General features: G+C 49.3%; 1 protein-coding gene across 1 annotated transcript in view; it reads left to right on the top strand.

Moving 5' to 3' along the window:
* The window catches only part of LOC144944248 (transient receptor potential cation channel subfamily M member 2-like), a 64,684-nt gene that overhangs the window by 41,717 nt on the left and 7,190 nt on the right, over positions 1 to 15,777 (top strand). The window contains exons 17-22 of the mRNA XM_078872256.1: positions 6,512 to 6,630; positions 7,732 to 7,879; positions 8,944 to 9,115; positions 11,382 to 11,541; positions 12,949 to 13,130; positions 14,313 to 14,445. Coding sequence (XP_078728382.1) covers positions 6,512 to 6,630; positions 7,732 to 7,879; positions 8,944 to 9,115; positions 11,382 to 11,541; positions 12,949 to 13,130; positions 14,313 to 14,445 — 914 coding nt within the window. The remainder of the gene's footprint in view (positions 1 to 6,511; positions 6,631 to 7,731; positions 7,880 to 8,943; positions 9,116 to 11,381; positions 11,542 to 12,948; positions 13,131 to 14,312; positions 14,446 to 15,777) is intronic.

Genomic DNA, 15,777 nt, shown 5'->3' with positions numbered 1-15,777 from the left:
GCCACGGCCGCACCAGCTTAGAGGAGGTTGCGAGTGGCACCTGTGGACAGTGCAGCCATGCCTTGTCCCCCGGCTTCCACTGCAGCATGTGCGCCCGACCCAGTCTGAGCCGCTCATTCGCTTTCTGACGGAGGTCAGAGTTTTGCATGGCAGCATCCCGTGCCTCTGTCAATTTGGCCAAATTAAATTTTACATGGTCAGCCAATTTAGTTTTTCCCTGATGCGCGGGGATCTGCAGCTGGGCACGAACAGGCGGGTCAGGTTCGTGGCCGTACATGAGGTAGAAGGGTGAAAATCCCGTAGCTGCGTGGGGGGCCATCCGGTATGCCGCCAATACCCCTTGAATTTGCAAGTCCCAATCGGTCTGTGAGTCCGACAATTGCTGTGACAACATTGACGCGATGGTCCGATGCAGACGCTCGACCATCCCGTCAGTCTGCGGGTGATACGGGGAGGTACGAATTTTCTTCGTGCCCAGGAGCTCACAGACTTCTTTGAGCAATTTACCGGAAACATTTTTGCCCTGGTCGGTCAGCAGCCGCTCCGGAGCACCTTTGTCCAGGACATAACCCTGAACAAAGGCCTCCACGATGGCTGCTGCTGACTGGTTGGCAAGGGGCCAGGCCATAGGCCAGCGTGTAAAATACTCCACACCAGTTAACAAATATCTATTGCCCCTGGGTGTGGCGGGGAATGGGCCCAAAATATCCAGCGCGACGAGTTCGTTAACTCTGGACACTTTGATTGACTGCAAGGGTGGGTTAGACACACGTGCTGGCGGTTTTCGTTGCGCGCACCGAGGGCATGACCCCAGTAAATCCCCGACATCCTTCGTCATGCCTGGCCAAAAATAATCGAGTTGGAGTAAGGCGAGGGTCTTTTGGGTCCCCAGGTGTAGGAGGCGCTCATGTGCGGCCCACACCGCCTTGCCCCGCAACCCCGAAGGGACCACCAGCCGATGTCGATGGGATTTTCCGTCCCAGTGCATCAGCAGACCATGCACCAATTCCCATGCGTCGGCATCACCCCTGCCCTGCCCAGCACAGCCGACGCGACGACGCAACCCGAGGAGAGAGGTATCCTCCATCTGGAGGCGCCCCCATTCATTGACGGGCATCCCCAACAGGGAATCTTTTGCCTGTTGTGCGATTGAATTTGGAACCAATGATTCGTCGTGGCCGGCGGCCGCCAGGACCGGAACCGGTATGTCCCCTGCTGGCCTGCAACGTCCCGACCCCAGGAGGCATGCACATTCGGAGGTGGTTGGCATGCGCGACAGAGCGTCAGCATTTGTGTGGCGAACGCCCTTACGGTAGGTGGTTTCAAAATCAAAATCCTGGAGGATCTCCAACCATCGGGACAATTGTCCCGATGGCTGTTGAACTCGCAGGGCGTACTGCAGTGCCGCATGATCTGTGCGGACGGTGAAATGCCGACCGTACAGATATGGGTGATACTGTTGGATGAAATAGACAATTGCCAACAGTTCCCGATGGGTGACACAATATCTTTGCTCCGCCGGAGACAACACCCGACTGCCGTACGCAACCACCTGTTCCACGCCGTCAACCACCTGGGAAAGCACGCCCCCAATACCTGTGTTGCTCGCATCGGTGTCGAGCAAAAAAGGCGTAGAAAAATCGGGGTAACTCAAGGGAGGAGCTTTTACCAGGGCGTCCCGAAGGGAGCAGAAAGCAGCCTCCTCCTCCTGACCCCAGTGGAACCGAACCCCTTTTGATGTTAAAGCGTGTAGGGGTTTGGCAATCGTCGCAAAATCAGCGACGAACCGTCGGTAATACGACGCGAAGCCAATGAAACTCCTGACCTCTCCCACCGAGGTGGGAGTCGGCCAGGAGCTGACGCACTGCGTTTTGGCGGGATCGGTAGCAATACCTGAGCGCCCCACGATGTGTCCCAAATAACGCACCGAATCGCGTAACAGATGACATTTTTGGGGTTTGAATTTCAAATTAGCAGCCCGCATCTTTAGGAAAACCGCCCGCAACCTCTGGAGATGTTCGTCAAAAGTTTTACTAAAGACGATAACGTCATCCAAATAAATCAGGCACGAATCCCATTGCAATCCAGCCAAAACCAATTCCATCAAACGCTGGAAAGTTGCCGGCGCTGAGTGGAGTCCCATCGGCAACCGGTTGAATTGGAACAGGCCGTGTGGTGTACGGAAAGCAGTTTTAGGCTTTGAATCATCGTCCAGAGGAAGCTGCCAGAATCCCGAAAGTAAATCCAATGTGGAGAAGAATCGCGCTCCCGCCAAGGCGTCCAGCGATTCGTCCATCCGTGGGAGCGGGTATGCGTCGGCAACCGAAATTTTGTTAAGGCGCCGAAAATCAACGCAAAACCGCAACGAGCCGTCCTGCTTTTTAACCAGGACGATCGGCGCTCCCCAAGGGCTGGTGGAAGGAGAAATGATGTCGGCGGCTAACATGTCATCAATAGCTGATTTGACATGGTCCTTTTCGGCGGGACTTAACCGAAACGGATTCTGGCGTATTGGCGCGCTGTCACCCGTATCAATATGGTGACGCAGCAGATGAGTGCAACCCAAATCGTATTTGTCCCGACAGAAAACGTCGGAAAATTCCCGCAGTAGCGTTTTAAGCTGTTGACGCTCTGAATTTGTCAGGTCCGTCGATCCCGCACAAAGCGCCTCGAGCCACCCTTCATCGCTGTCCGAATGTGGTCGCGGCGCAGGGACAGCACTCACGTGATTCGCGACGGGTTCCTCACAGGGCACCGGCGTCGCGTGAGCAAGCACGGTCCCCTGCGGGACCACCACCGTCTGCGAGCCCAAATTGAGGACCGCGATGAAGGGGTCTCCGTCCCCTCTTACTATGGTCTGGGCCGGAAGTAAATGAGGTCCACTAACCCCGGCCCTAGATGGCCCCAGCAGAACCCCTTGGGCCCCAATGCTCTTAGCGAAGGGCCGCCGAAGTTTCAAAGGAACCAACATTTGTGCCCCCGGAGGAACGCGCACCGTTCTATCTACAAACGCCGGCACCGTTGCGAACGCCGTCCGACTCGTACCGGGGGATGGCAGAAACGCCACGCGTCGGCCCGACGGGAGCTCAATGCATCCCTGGTCGATTAATATCCTAATCGGCATTTTGGCCAGGAAGTCCGTCCCCAGCAGGCACGGAACCGCCAGCGAGGAGGAAACAAAAATCGGCCCAGACAATTTAATATCCCCGATACAAATTAGGGCTCGAATCTGTCCGATGATGCCAAGTGAGCCCCCGTTAGCAGCAAAGAATGGCACGTTAACAGGCATCAAAGGACGGCTCTGGGCAGGGAGAATATTGTAAATTAACTCCGAAATAATGGTTGCTGATGCTCCCGTATCGACCAGGATGCGCACCTCGACCCCGTCGATGTGCCCCACAACAGCCGACGACCCCGACGACGCGGCTACAACACGATGGGCCAACACGGACCACTGGCTGGGTTCAATCTGAGTACCCAAAGCGGTGCGTGTTGGTGCGATGGTGCACGATATTGGCCCCCCAATCGGTGCGGTGTATGAGTGTGTGGCGGGTGTGTGCGTGGGCCAAACATGTGAGGTGCCGCGACTCGCCGGGTTATGATGATGGAGCTTGGGAAGAGGGCCGGCGTCCCGTCGAAGTGTCGTCCTGCGCTGCCGAGGAGAGCGGCACCCCGAGGCGACATGGCCGCGGATGCCGCAGTTGTAGCAGCGCGGGAGCGCTGGTGACGACGACGGATGATCGGGATGGCTCGAGCCGCCCCGGTCCGCCCGTACTCCCGCTCCCTGCCGCCGTTGATGGTCGATGGCGCAGATCTCCTCCGCCGGGAGGGTGGCTGCGGCCACGGTACGCCCGCTCGCCGCCTTGCTGGCCTTGCGTCGTTGCGCGAGCAGGTTTGCGTGGAGGAGTCGTGCTGCTTGGAGGGAGCACATCTCCGCGTCGTCCTGTGTGACGATGACGATCTCCAAGTCGTCCGCCAGCAGGAGTATCTTCTCTGTAACCATGGCGTCGACACCTTCGTTGTCCATCCGTGGAAAGGCCGCCTTTGCCAGTGCCAGGAGGCTTGTGCGGTACGCCAGAGGCGACTCCTTTGCCCCCCGCTGGCGATCGTAGAAGAGTTGGCGACAGTCTGACGGCGGACCGTAAACTGCAGCCAGCACCTGCATCGCCGTCTGCAGCGTAGAGCGCCTCTCCTTCGGTGCCGATGTTAAAGTGGCGAGGGCGTCGCTGTCGAGGAGTGCTGGCAGCGCGCGGAGAGCCTCGGCGTCCGTCCACTTCGCCATCTCCTGGTGAGCGAGGAAGCGCCGCTGGAAGCCGCCCCAGTCGCCTTCCTCACCCACAAATTCTTTGAGTGGAGGCAGTCGCTGATGTAGCGCAGCGGCTGCCGCAGAAGGTCGCCCTTCCTCGTCCCCCTCACCCGGCTCTGCTTCGGCGCACGACCGATGGCATCGCCGGTCGCACCCGTGGTGATGTCCCGTCCGTTGGCGATGACGCGGCAGGTACTGTATGCCCGCCGTTGGACGCGATGCTCAGGCCGGCCACGCCCTCAACTGCAGCTGCGGTGATGGCGGGATTTTCAAATTGGTGTTCCGCCGAAATGGCGGGAAGGCGCTGTGGTCGTCGGCTTTCGTCGCCCCGTGGCGGTCCAGCAGCCCCCAGCTGAGTGATGTGGTCCAGCATGCTGGCAGCGGCGTGCAGCAGCTCCATGAGCTTGGCGTGTGCCTGCCTCAGCCCCTCTGCCGACACCTCTCCACCCTCCTGTTGCTGCGGCGTAGCCGTATCTGGCCCCGACTGCTCCGTGCTCTCTTCACCTGTCCCGGGCTCTCCGACTGCAGCGGTGTCCTCCGCCCCCGGTATCCTGACCCGAGCTGACCGGCGCGTGTCCATGTTCATAGATTTTTACTTCTGACACCAGATGTAATACCGTTGAGGACTCTTGGACACCCGGGGTTGAGGCACACGTATTTATTCCGCAACAGTTGTCACAACCGCGGACATACAATACTGGAGGGGGTATCGGCCCCCTCACCCGGCTAGCTGGGAATACACTGCTAGCTATCTCTGACCTACCTCCTAGTCCTCCACTAACGGGCTAGGGGAGGCTGTCTGGCCCGACACTGGTAAGTCGGGCTACGGTACCCGGAGTCCCAGAGCACTAGCTCTGGTTCTCGGGACCACGCCGCTGGCTCGGTCCTGCGCGGCCCTGACAAGGGCGGCGTCCCAGGGGAGTCCAGGGCTCTAGCTAGACGATCTTCGGTCTTCACTCGTTTAGCTTTAACATTCTGCCCCGAGCCCTCTGACACATCCCCCTTTATAGTCAACCCCCGCTGAGGGGTGGGGCCCCGGGCTGCCTGGTGCGGACGTCGTTGAGAGCACCCCCCCCGTGCACTCACGTAGCCCCGCCCACTGTGTTTGTTTTCCATAAGCTGCCATGCATAACGGCTCTCTCTCTAACACCCCTACACATACAATAGAGTCAGTAGTATCTGCACACATTGGGGGGGGGGCGGGAGAGAAGAGGACATCAGTGGGGGTGACAGGCGAGGAGCGAACCGCTGAGAAGTCCTCCGTAGGAGTCAGAATAAGATGGGCGTAAGCCGCCGAAATTTTAGTTTTTAATAAATCTACATTTATCGTCATATAAATTGCAGTTTCACCCTCTAAATAGTCGGTGATACTGTAAATCTAAACGTACATTACAGCTTCATATTCTTGGTTCTTTCGGCAAAGTCACGTAGAAGGGAAATAATAAAATAATAGAAATATAAAACAATAAAAATTCTCACGACGTTTCGACTGCAACATCAGGTGTGAAATCCACAGCAAAATTTTCTTGCTGTGGATTTCACACCTGATGATGATTGCTTGTGTTGCAGTCGAAACGTCATGATAATGTTTATTGTTTTATATTTATATTATTTTATTATTTCCCTTCTACGTGACTTTACCGAAAAAACCAAGAATATGAATCCCTGCAGTCACGAAATCTTTAAATCGAAATGTACACTACAGCTTCATTTACACAAGGGATGTCAGGGTGGTGGCACAGTGGTAACACTTGTGCCTCACAGCAAGAAGTTCCTGGGTTCGATTCCAGACTAAGGCGCCTTTCTGTGAGGAGTTTGTATCTGCTCTCTCCCCCTGTTCTGCATGGGTTTTCTCCAGGATCTTCGGTTTCCATCCTATAGCTCAAAAAAACGTACGAGATACAAAAACATCCCAAAGTTGAAAAATTACCTAATTGGGATTACACACAGAAACATCTCCCCTACTGCAAAAACTTGGCAGGACCCTCCTGAAATATAGTCTTGACACTCGGTTCAACCTTGCTGGATAAAGAAGCATGATACAAAATATAACATAAGATGGCTGCATTAGATGTGTATCCTATCATTCACATTAATGTTGCCCACCCTGACGTACTGGGGCAGCCATACACTGCATTGTCATGACGTTCCACAGCTGTCCACAGCTTTCCACAGCTGTCGTGTGACGTTGCTCTTGCTCTGCAGGTTTTCACTGACCCAGAGAAAGCAGGGCAATGGAAGGCTGCAGTCCGCTACATCAAAGACATCTGGAACCGTATCGACATGCTGGCCTTACTTCTCTTCACAATCGGAGTCATATGCAGGTGGGACGAACCAACGACGTGTGCGGCTTACTCTGTACAATTAAACTCACGATGCGGACGCATTTATGCTCTTATTGTGCAGGGAAGAGCGACGTAAGTCGATTGCGGGGCCGATTACAATTTTTCAAGGTCACCAAAAAATGTGTGCACCAGGGGAGTTTTTATCTTCCCGTGCATATATGGTGTTTTAAACCTCTCATTGGCCACCGCTTATCTGAAACGTTCGTGATAACGTGATATGTTTCTTGGTTTGCTCTTTATCTGTCAAACAGTATTTTATCACTTGAGTTTGTTTTGAATGGCACATAACAGAAATATTTATTTATCCATGAGACCCTTTTTGCCGGTATCAAAATGATGAAAAATAATAGGCTTTACCCTTTCCGGAAAAAATTGCAGTTGTTCGCCTTTTGGCGTTTTTCTCCAGTCTAACACTGGTGAGAAAAGGCCATAAAGGAGCCTGTCCCTGGTGTAGGCCAATCAGTTTCAAAGACAATGCATACATTATTATTAAAGCGCTTTTTTGGCATGGTTTATCACACGCATGATGTGTGGTTAATGCAGGCGTGATGCCTTGCAATAGGTGTGTTTATTTAGTAGTTGAACATCTTAACATCTCCCATATTATTGTCGGAAAGGGTAAAGCCTATTCTTTTTTCATCAAAGAGATTTTAGCACGCAAGTTTTCAGAGCCAATGTTTGATTCGTAATTAATTTTTGGGGTTAGGCCGTGTAATGATCCGGTCAAATCTGTGTCGTTTAACGAGGCACCAATTACGATGGTTTCATGTCTTGCCTTATACACAGGCAGCTAGGAGTGTCTTATGTAGAACATTCTCACGGCACATAATCACTCATGCCCAAGATAATCGATTCAAAAACCCAATACCTCAAAAGAATGACTCCAAATAATTCCCGTCACAGCAACCATTGGCAGAATGGTTTTTATACCTTGCAACCATCTCTCTTAGTGCCGAGTTTTAAACCGTTTATTTTGAGTTTCCAGCACATAAATGATTAGGGAAATTGATAATTAATCAAATTGTACTCAATGAGGTCGACCTGTATGCCTTAGCCATGGCACGTGTATTGGTGTTACAGGCTCATCCCGAACAGCATCAACGAATCGACATTCCAGGCTGGCCGCTCCGTGCTCTGTGTGGATTACATGGTCTTCTGTCTCCGCTTGATGCACATCTTCACCGTCAACAAAACCCTAGGGCCGAAGATCATCATTGTCAAACGCATGGTGGGTGCAGTACTAGGCCGGTTAAACTAAACTAAAACAAAATTTTTTTTATTTTATTTTACCAGGTCAGGCCCACTGAGCTATGTAGCTCTTTTTCAGAAGCGACCTGACAACAAACGATAGTTCAACAAAGGGGCTCATCATGTGGATATTTATTGCAGCCAAATAATCTAAACACCTGGAGAAAAATCCACCGGACCACAGGGAGAACATGCAAACTCCAAATATACAGGTGTCTAACGATCGAACCTATGTACTCCTGTATACGAGGTGAGGTAGTTAATATATTGCCACCGTGGTGCCCATTCATGTTACTCATGAACGGAATGGTTGATCAAAATCAAATAAATGCGCCATATGTGCGCATGCACAATTTATACTTTTCGTTATCAGATTTCATTTTCCAAAAGCACTCCATCGTGCTCTCGCTCACCTCTTCATTTTTATAATTTTGATCTCAGCTTGTTTTCAACAGTAGATATACAGTAATTATCGGTTGAGATTTCCTGACGTATCGCTCCAACAGTTGTTTTTTATTTGTGTAGATAACTCATTGCACATGGCGTTTGTTTTTGTTCCTATTTATCGTTATCCCCACTCTGCTACCTTTTTGTTTAGTTATTACATAATTTCCTGCAGACAGCGCAGCGGGGTAGTTGGTGCAGTGGTGACACTTGTGCCTCCACAGCAAGAAGAACCTGGGTTCTATTCCTGACACAGTTGTCATTCCTATGTGCAGTTTGTATGTTCTCTCCCTTTTCGCCATGGGTTTCCTTCGGGTTTGCCAGTATCCTCCCATTGCTAAAAACACCACTGACAATGTAACTGGTGTTGGCTAAAACACCCCAATGCTGAAAAAATACTTGATTGAGATTAGGCATTAACAACATCGCACTCTATGTGAAAAAATTGGTAGGACCCTCCTGAAAAAGAGTAAATCAGTGAGGCTGGGTAAACAAGGGTTGTAGTAGTACAAGGATGGAACGTTTCAAAAAGAACATGGAAAAGCCTCGAATTATTTGCATCTGGGTGTTTTTTGTTTCGTATTAAACATCCCACCTTAGGTAAAGGATATCTTCTTCTTCCTGTTCCTGCTGGGCGTGTGGGTGGTGGCCTACGGAGTGGCCACTCAGGGGATTCTCATCCTCAACGAGCAGCGGCTGGATTGGATCTTTCGTGGAGTCGTCTATCAGCCCTACCTGCTCATCTTCGGACAGTTCCCCACCAGGGTTGACAGTACGTGCAGCATCCACGTTGTATGTTGTATAACTTCTTTCACACTGCACGTACCCAACCGCGGTAATCGGTTGGTGCAAGTGCAGGACAACAAACTAAACACAAGAAGCAGTTCCAGAGAAAAAACATTTAAGTCTAAATTATTTAAATGTGCATTGCTACAAGTGGCTTCCTGGATATGATGCCTTCTCCTCTGGCCCAGTTTGGACGAGGGCTACTGCAAAGGAGTCCAGAGAAGATGTGGAGATTTAGGCCAATCTTTGGAATGGGAATGGAGCAGCCCAGCCAATGACCAGAGGTCCGTCCATCCCTCTTGAGAGATTCTAAAGATTTGTACAATTTGTATAACACACTGTTCAAGTAGCAAGAAAGTGCTTGTGGGAATCCCTGAGGCGTAAGCCCCTTTAGGATCAAGTAATGCGGAAGGATCTACAGCCAATACAAGTCATACGATTCTTCATAAATGATGATACTAAAGGATGTAACAAGGCCTGGAGACGTGTCAGAAGAATTCGAATAGACACAGGGCTCTGGGCAGTGTCATTTGTTTTACTACATTTGAACGACCAATGAGATGCAGCTCCAGAGAGTTCCACTGATATGGAGAGTTAATTATTCCGATTTAGACTCTTTGAGACTAGAAATACAAACCCCAATGTGTTTCATGGATGTCTAGTTCCATCAGATTGGGCACCAGCCTTGGTCTAATTTATGCAGAGGGATTACCACCGAACTAATGACTCACGAGCATTGAGCTTGTACTCTAAGGCCTGGCCAAAGTCACTGATGACCTCCAACAAACTCGGTATAGACCGGTCTGGCTCCATGAGCATTAACAGTGTGTGATGAACGTCGAGTAGTGCCGCGTGTGACCTTTTGGTTAGAAGTTAGGCCATAGTTTTTCATGTATATAGCGAGTCCGTGCTTAGCATGGGGGTTGCGTTCCTGAGAATTGCCGCGTAAAGTGAATGTGTTAAGTGGGGGGAGCGATTTTCCTGTAAGAAATAACAGTGAAGGTAGGGGTGCCATTCCATTGTTGTTTTTATTTGACAGTACATTTTTTTTACAAGTTTCGTTTTACATGTTTTGTGTTGATATAGTATTTCTAAAATGACGCTATGTGTAACACTAATTTATTTAAATATAAAGTTAGTGAGGGAGAGATGGCGGGTAAAAAAATCGCTAGTACTGCAGTACCAGCTTCCAGCATCACCAAACAACGCTGCCAACACCCATGTCGCTCAGAAAAGTAGTCTAACACGCGCTAGACTTGCGTTATAGCTAGTAGTCCATCACACGCTAGACTCTCGTTATAGCGGGTGCGGTGCACGTTAAGCTAAAAACATTACATAAAAGAAAACTTTGTGAAAGTGGAAACGCAGGGATTTAGTGTACTTTAAATCACATCAGATGGTCGCATAAACAGAAGGGGCAGAGGGGGTGAGGGATAACTGATGTCATTGCGTCGTGCTCCTACTTAGCAGAAACAAATCAGAAGTCGACTAACAAGCATCGCTCATGGTGAGCCTGGCAGGTTTGAAGATTTTGGCATGGGAGCATTAATCTCTAATGGCCCCCGAAAAGCCAAAATAGGACAAAACTCCCAAAAGGAAGGGGCCATTCCACCCAATCAGAGGCATTCTCTTCATCCCTCAAGATAGCTACTTGGCCGTCTCTGCATGGTCAATATTTTTACATCAGTAAAACATCCTCAGCATTGTTAGGGATGTCATGGGTGAGAGAAATGTAACTCTTGTTATTGTGTTCATTATTTTCCACGATACACAGAAGGTTTCACGAAACAGTTCAATTCGTTTCTAAACTATTCATAAAATAATAATTTACAGCACTGTGTCAATGCATTGCTGAATGAAGGCTTCCCCAGCCCCTGATAGTCATGGGGGTTGTTCGACCATACTTGACCGTGCTGGTCAGTGTGGATTGAGGGAGGCTGGGGCAGGACAGGTTAAGATGTCTCTTTCCGCCTGCGGGAGCAAGCAGTCAGGAAACAAACTCGGGTGGGCCAGGTTCACAGTGCAGTGCGCTATACACCTCGCCACCACTCCACCCCGTACAATATAGCGGCGTTTAATTTAATTTAATACAACAAATCCACGTAAAAATGTGCACGCATGTGAAAATGTATCAAATGTCTTGACGCTTTCTAAAAGCGGTCGCGAGCGCCGTTAGAGGGGAGAGAACGTCTTTGCTGTCCGTTAGCCGTGTCTCGAACGCGAATCTCACTCTGTGAGCGATGACTTCTCAGGTACCACGTTTGACACCACGTCGTGCACGAACAACGGCATTAACACCAGCCAGCCCAGGTGTCCGGTGCTGGGCGTAGACTGGCTCACCATCCTGCTCACCTGCCTCTACCTGCTGTTTGCCAACATCCTGCTGCTCAACCTGCTGATCGCCATGTTCAAGTACGCTACAGTTTATTGGCTCAAGTGTTTCTCTGCCTGCTGCCAAATTGACTTTTTTTTTAAACGACACTCATACATTCTCTTCTCCTATAACGCGGTTGTTGCGTTTCTGAAGAAACATCGCTATATAATAATCATTGATTCCGTTTAACACGTAGGCTTTCGCGACGAATATCATCCATAATATAGGTTTTTGGTTTAGATCGCGTAGAATCAATTAATCATTAATTCATTCATTAAATAAAAAATGAAATGAGTGAAAATACATGTTACAGTGTTAGTCGCTAAGCCACTCATTGTAATCAACAAAGCAACATCCCGCCCTGTGTGATGTTACGCCGAGGCAGCCGCACAACCACTTGTTCCTACTCGCGTGATGTAGTTATGATCACCCGATTGCGTTATCTCATCTAAGATATTATATAGCGCTTTCGTCAAAGCGCTTTTAATGCCACAGAACGGTTCTCATTTTATCTACCCTGAATGAATAATGGGTTTAATCAACCCCATACCAGTTGGTGCTGAAGCAGAGAGCCTGCACGTTACACGCGCATCCATGTCAACGGCGCACAGTAGATGGTACGGGACGTAAGGTTCTTAGGTTCACGGTGGGGGTAGTAATTTGATAACCGGCTATTAGCAGTGGCGGTGGAGCAAGGCATAAGCAAATTAAGCAAAGGCGTAGGGCCCCAAGGAGCTCACGGGACCCCAGACTGAGCAAAGCATGGAGTAGCGGTGCACGATAAATCAGCTCAGCTCAAATGTGATTTTGATGACCTCGTTTAGATGCGAGTAAAGCAACTCGAACACTCAACACGTGTTTAAACATCCACGCTGAGCTCTGTCCGTTCGCTGTCCGTCACGGGTTGCAGGGCATGATGTACGTATGCACATATGTCTTTCGCACCGTACGTAGCCAACCCTGCTAATCGGAGGCGCGGGGAAACGCCCGTGAAGATGATTTAGTATGAATGCAAGTTTAGGATGAAGTTGTGTTGCCGTTAGGAAGTCGCGTTGTTTCCAAGCAGCCAAATTGGAGAACACAAACCAGCACTAGAGAGCCGTTCCTCGACGTGGTATTGGCCAAACATCGAAATTCTGAAAAATTACCTGCAAATTACTCAATTGGGATCACACACAGGAGCAGCAACATCGCCCCCTACCATGTAAAACTTGGCAGGACCCTCCTGAAGAGGAGACTTGAGGCTTAGCGAGGCTTCCTGGGTAAACAAGCGTAGGTGATGACAATGATAATATGCATTAAGTTGAGATATACAAAGCAATTGGGATGGTGCTCACACATGCAACTGGTAAGCACGTATCTTGGTCATAAAAGGCTATTGTAAGTCATCAGCTGACGAATAGTTTCGTGCCTGAGCAGGAGTGGATGTCCTTGTCACGTTGTAGCTACACCTTCCAGTTGGTGCAGGACAACACGGACACCATCTGGAAGTTCCAGCGGTACGAGTTGGTGAACGAGTACCACAGCCGGCCCTCCCTGGCACCGCCGCTCATCGTCTTCAGCCACGTCTACTTATTTGTGAGACGGTTCATCCTCAAGAAGCCCCAACACAAGCACGAGGACTTCAGTGAGACTTCCTTCCCCCTGGTTTACTTCGCGTGATGGCTACCCACTGTCGCGTACACCTTGATTGCACAAGAGCTTCTCTCTCCCTGTGTGCCATGTAATTTCTAAAAAATGTCGGCGATCGTGGCCTTGCTTGGCTCTGTCCATGATACTTCCTCAAGAACTTGGCATCAGATACTCCGCCCAGTTGCATCCAATTGTTCAAATTGCTTTTGTGCTTAATTTGCTTCAAAGATACTGTTAAAAGTATACAATTCCACATTGGTGTAATAGTTATTGCTGCGGCATATACTTTTTCATGAACGAGCATTGTAGCATACAATAACCTTTTAATACATTTCCATGGTTTTATAGACAAAATTATTGTGAATATATATTAATAATGTGTTTCGCTTGTAGCAATCCTACAACATGGGAATGCTAGTATTGCAACTTTGGCAACTTTTATTTTTAATTATTATTATTATCACTACCCTGCTTTACCCCGGGAAATCCTCACCAAGTCTCAACTCTTTTTCAGGAGGGTCAAGTTTTATTTTCTGTAGTGAGTGATGTTTGCTGCTGTGCGTCATCCATTTTTCAGTATTGGGATATGTGGCCAATGCCAGTTACATTGTATGTTGTTTTTTTAGCTATGGCAGGAAACCCATGCAGAACAGGGGGAGAGAGAACATACAAACTCCACACAGAAAGGCACCCGTGCCAGGAATCGAACCCAGGGCTTCTTGCTGTGAGGAGTGTGTTGGCACTGTGCTACTATGCTGCCCAAAAGTTACAATACTTTTTTCCGATCAGAGCCTACATTGGGAAATTTGGAAAAAAAATGTGCAAAATTATTATTTTAAGTGGTGCAGTGAGTCCTATAAATCCTCAGAATAATTTAAATTTAATGCAGACTCTCTCCCACCAACATGGTGAGTCACAGAATTCACTAGACTCGCCTCCGACCTACAGCATCGCCATTCCATTATGCCTGCTTTAAAACAAAAACACTCATTTACAAATTAATATAACATGCCAAGCAAGGACCCGCATAAGAATTCTTGAGGATTTGGTGAGGATTTCCCTGGGAAAGGTTTCAAATGTTAACCCATCCCTTGTTTTCCCCAAAATCTTACAAAGCAACACAAGGATTGCGAGCGAGGCAGTCGCAATGAGAGTTCATTCCACGTGTTCCCCCCAGAGAAGGGTTTCAGTGAGTCAGAGGAGCGCGAGTTTCTGGCATGGGAGAGCATCATGCGGGAGAGCTACGTGGCGAGCCAGCTCACCGAGAAGAGCCAGAGACTGGAGGAGAGGATTAAGTCGACGGCAGAGAAGTGAGTTCCCCACGGACAATTTAGCATTCAATAGTACCGCCGTTGTATGGAGCCTACGCCAGTAATGGGCAACCTGCGTCCCGCGGGTCAGATGCGACCCGTGGAGTCCCTCGTGGTGACCTGGTCGAGGTGTGTCTCTTTCACAGTTAATTTCCGTGAAGCGTTTGAAGGTGGGATTACGTACAAGGTGTCTGCAATGCCCTATCACTCCTGGGAAGCATACGTTTGTGTTGGGCTTAGCCGTGCTTGCTTTTTCTCACACAACAGGGAGATGCAAGCGCCTATATCTCAGAGTCAGAATGGTGCAGTGTTATGCTTTGTCACAACAATGATGGGCGAGCTGTAAGCTAAAGTTGAACACTGCGACGGTGTGACATTTGTATAAGTGAGTACACAAACACGATTTCAAGCTTGTGGCCTACTGAATTGAAGGAGGGACGCTCATGTCACCCACCGACTCGTCTGGGTTGCCCATCACTGGCCTACGGTATCCTCCTCCTCCCGTGGTGCTCTGCCTTAACGATGGGACCCTGGCTGCCATCTTCTCAGCCCTCGTCTGTCCCCTGCCCTCCTCTTCACTTCCACAAACGATCCTTCAGCTCCTACAACGTACTCATCCACAGCTTTCTCTTACCCCTTGTTATAAGTAACATCTAATTGCATATAAACGGCGAGCAACAGAATATTATTTAATGTAAATTGTAATAGCTTAGCCCTTTCCAGTTCTGAGATATTTACAAGTTGTAATGTGGGTCCCGTTTACCGCTCTTTCTCTCCCCCGGCCGCCGCGGGGTGGATTTCCACACAGCTCTCTCATCGACATGCTAGTTTCTCTGCTCCAGCGGACCCACCTCTCTCTCTGCCCCCCCTCTCTTTCTATTTAAGGCCTCGACACAGAGGCGTTGGATCTCTGTGTGTCTATGTTGTGTCTCTGTCTCTGTGTTGTCTCTCTCTGCTTGTGTTTCTGTCTGTGTGTCTCTGTGTCTGTGTTTTGTCTCTCTCTCAAATTTAGCAATCTTTGGAAGAACGTAATCAACCAGGTAAGGTGCTGACTGTTGTGTTAGCCGACTCTGTATTGCATTGTATTTCTAAGTTCACTAGGTTTGTTTTCTACCTGATGACGATTGCTTGTGTTGCAATCGAAACGTCGTATTCTATTATTTTATTTATTTTATTTCTACGTGACTTTACCCAAAGAACCAAATAATATGATAAAAGTTTGTTATAAAATACGTAACCTATTACTATGTGAGAGGTTTTGGACAGTTGTGAAATATGTCATGGTGGCATTGTTGTTGTTATTTTGGCATTAACTCCGGTCTGGCATGACAC

This window comes from Lampetra fluviatilis, chromosome 2 (genome assembly GCF_964198595.1).
Source record: "Lampetra fluviatilis chromosome 2, kcLamFluv1.1, whole genome shotgun sequence".
Lineage (NCBI taxonomy): Eukaryota > Metazoa > Chordata > Hyperoartia > Petromyzontiformes > Petromyzontidae > Lampetra > Lampetra fluviatilis.
Note: the sequence above shows the minus strand (reverse complement) of the source record. Positions and strands in the feature narration are given on the sequence as shown.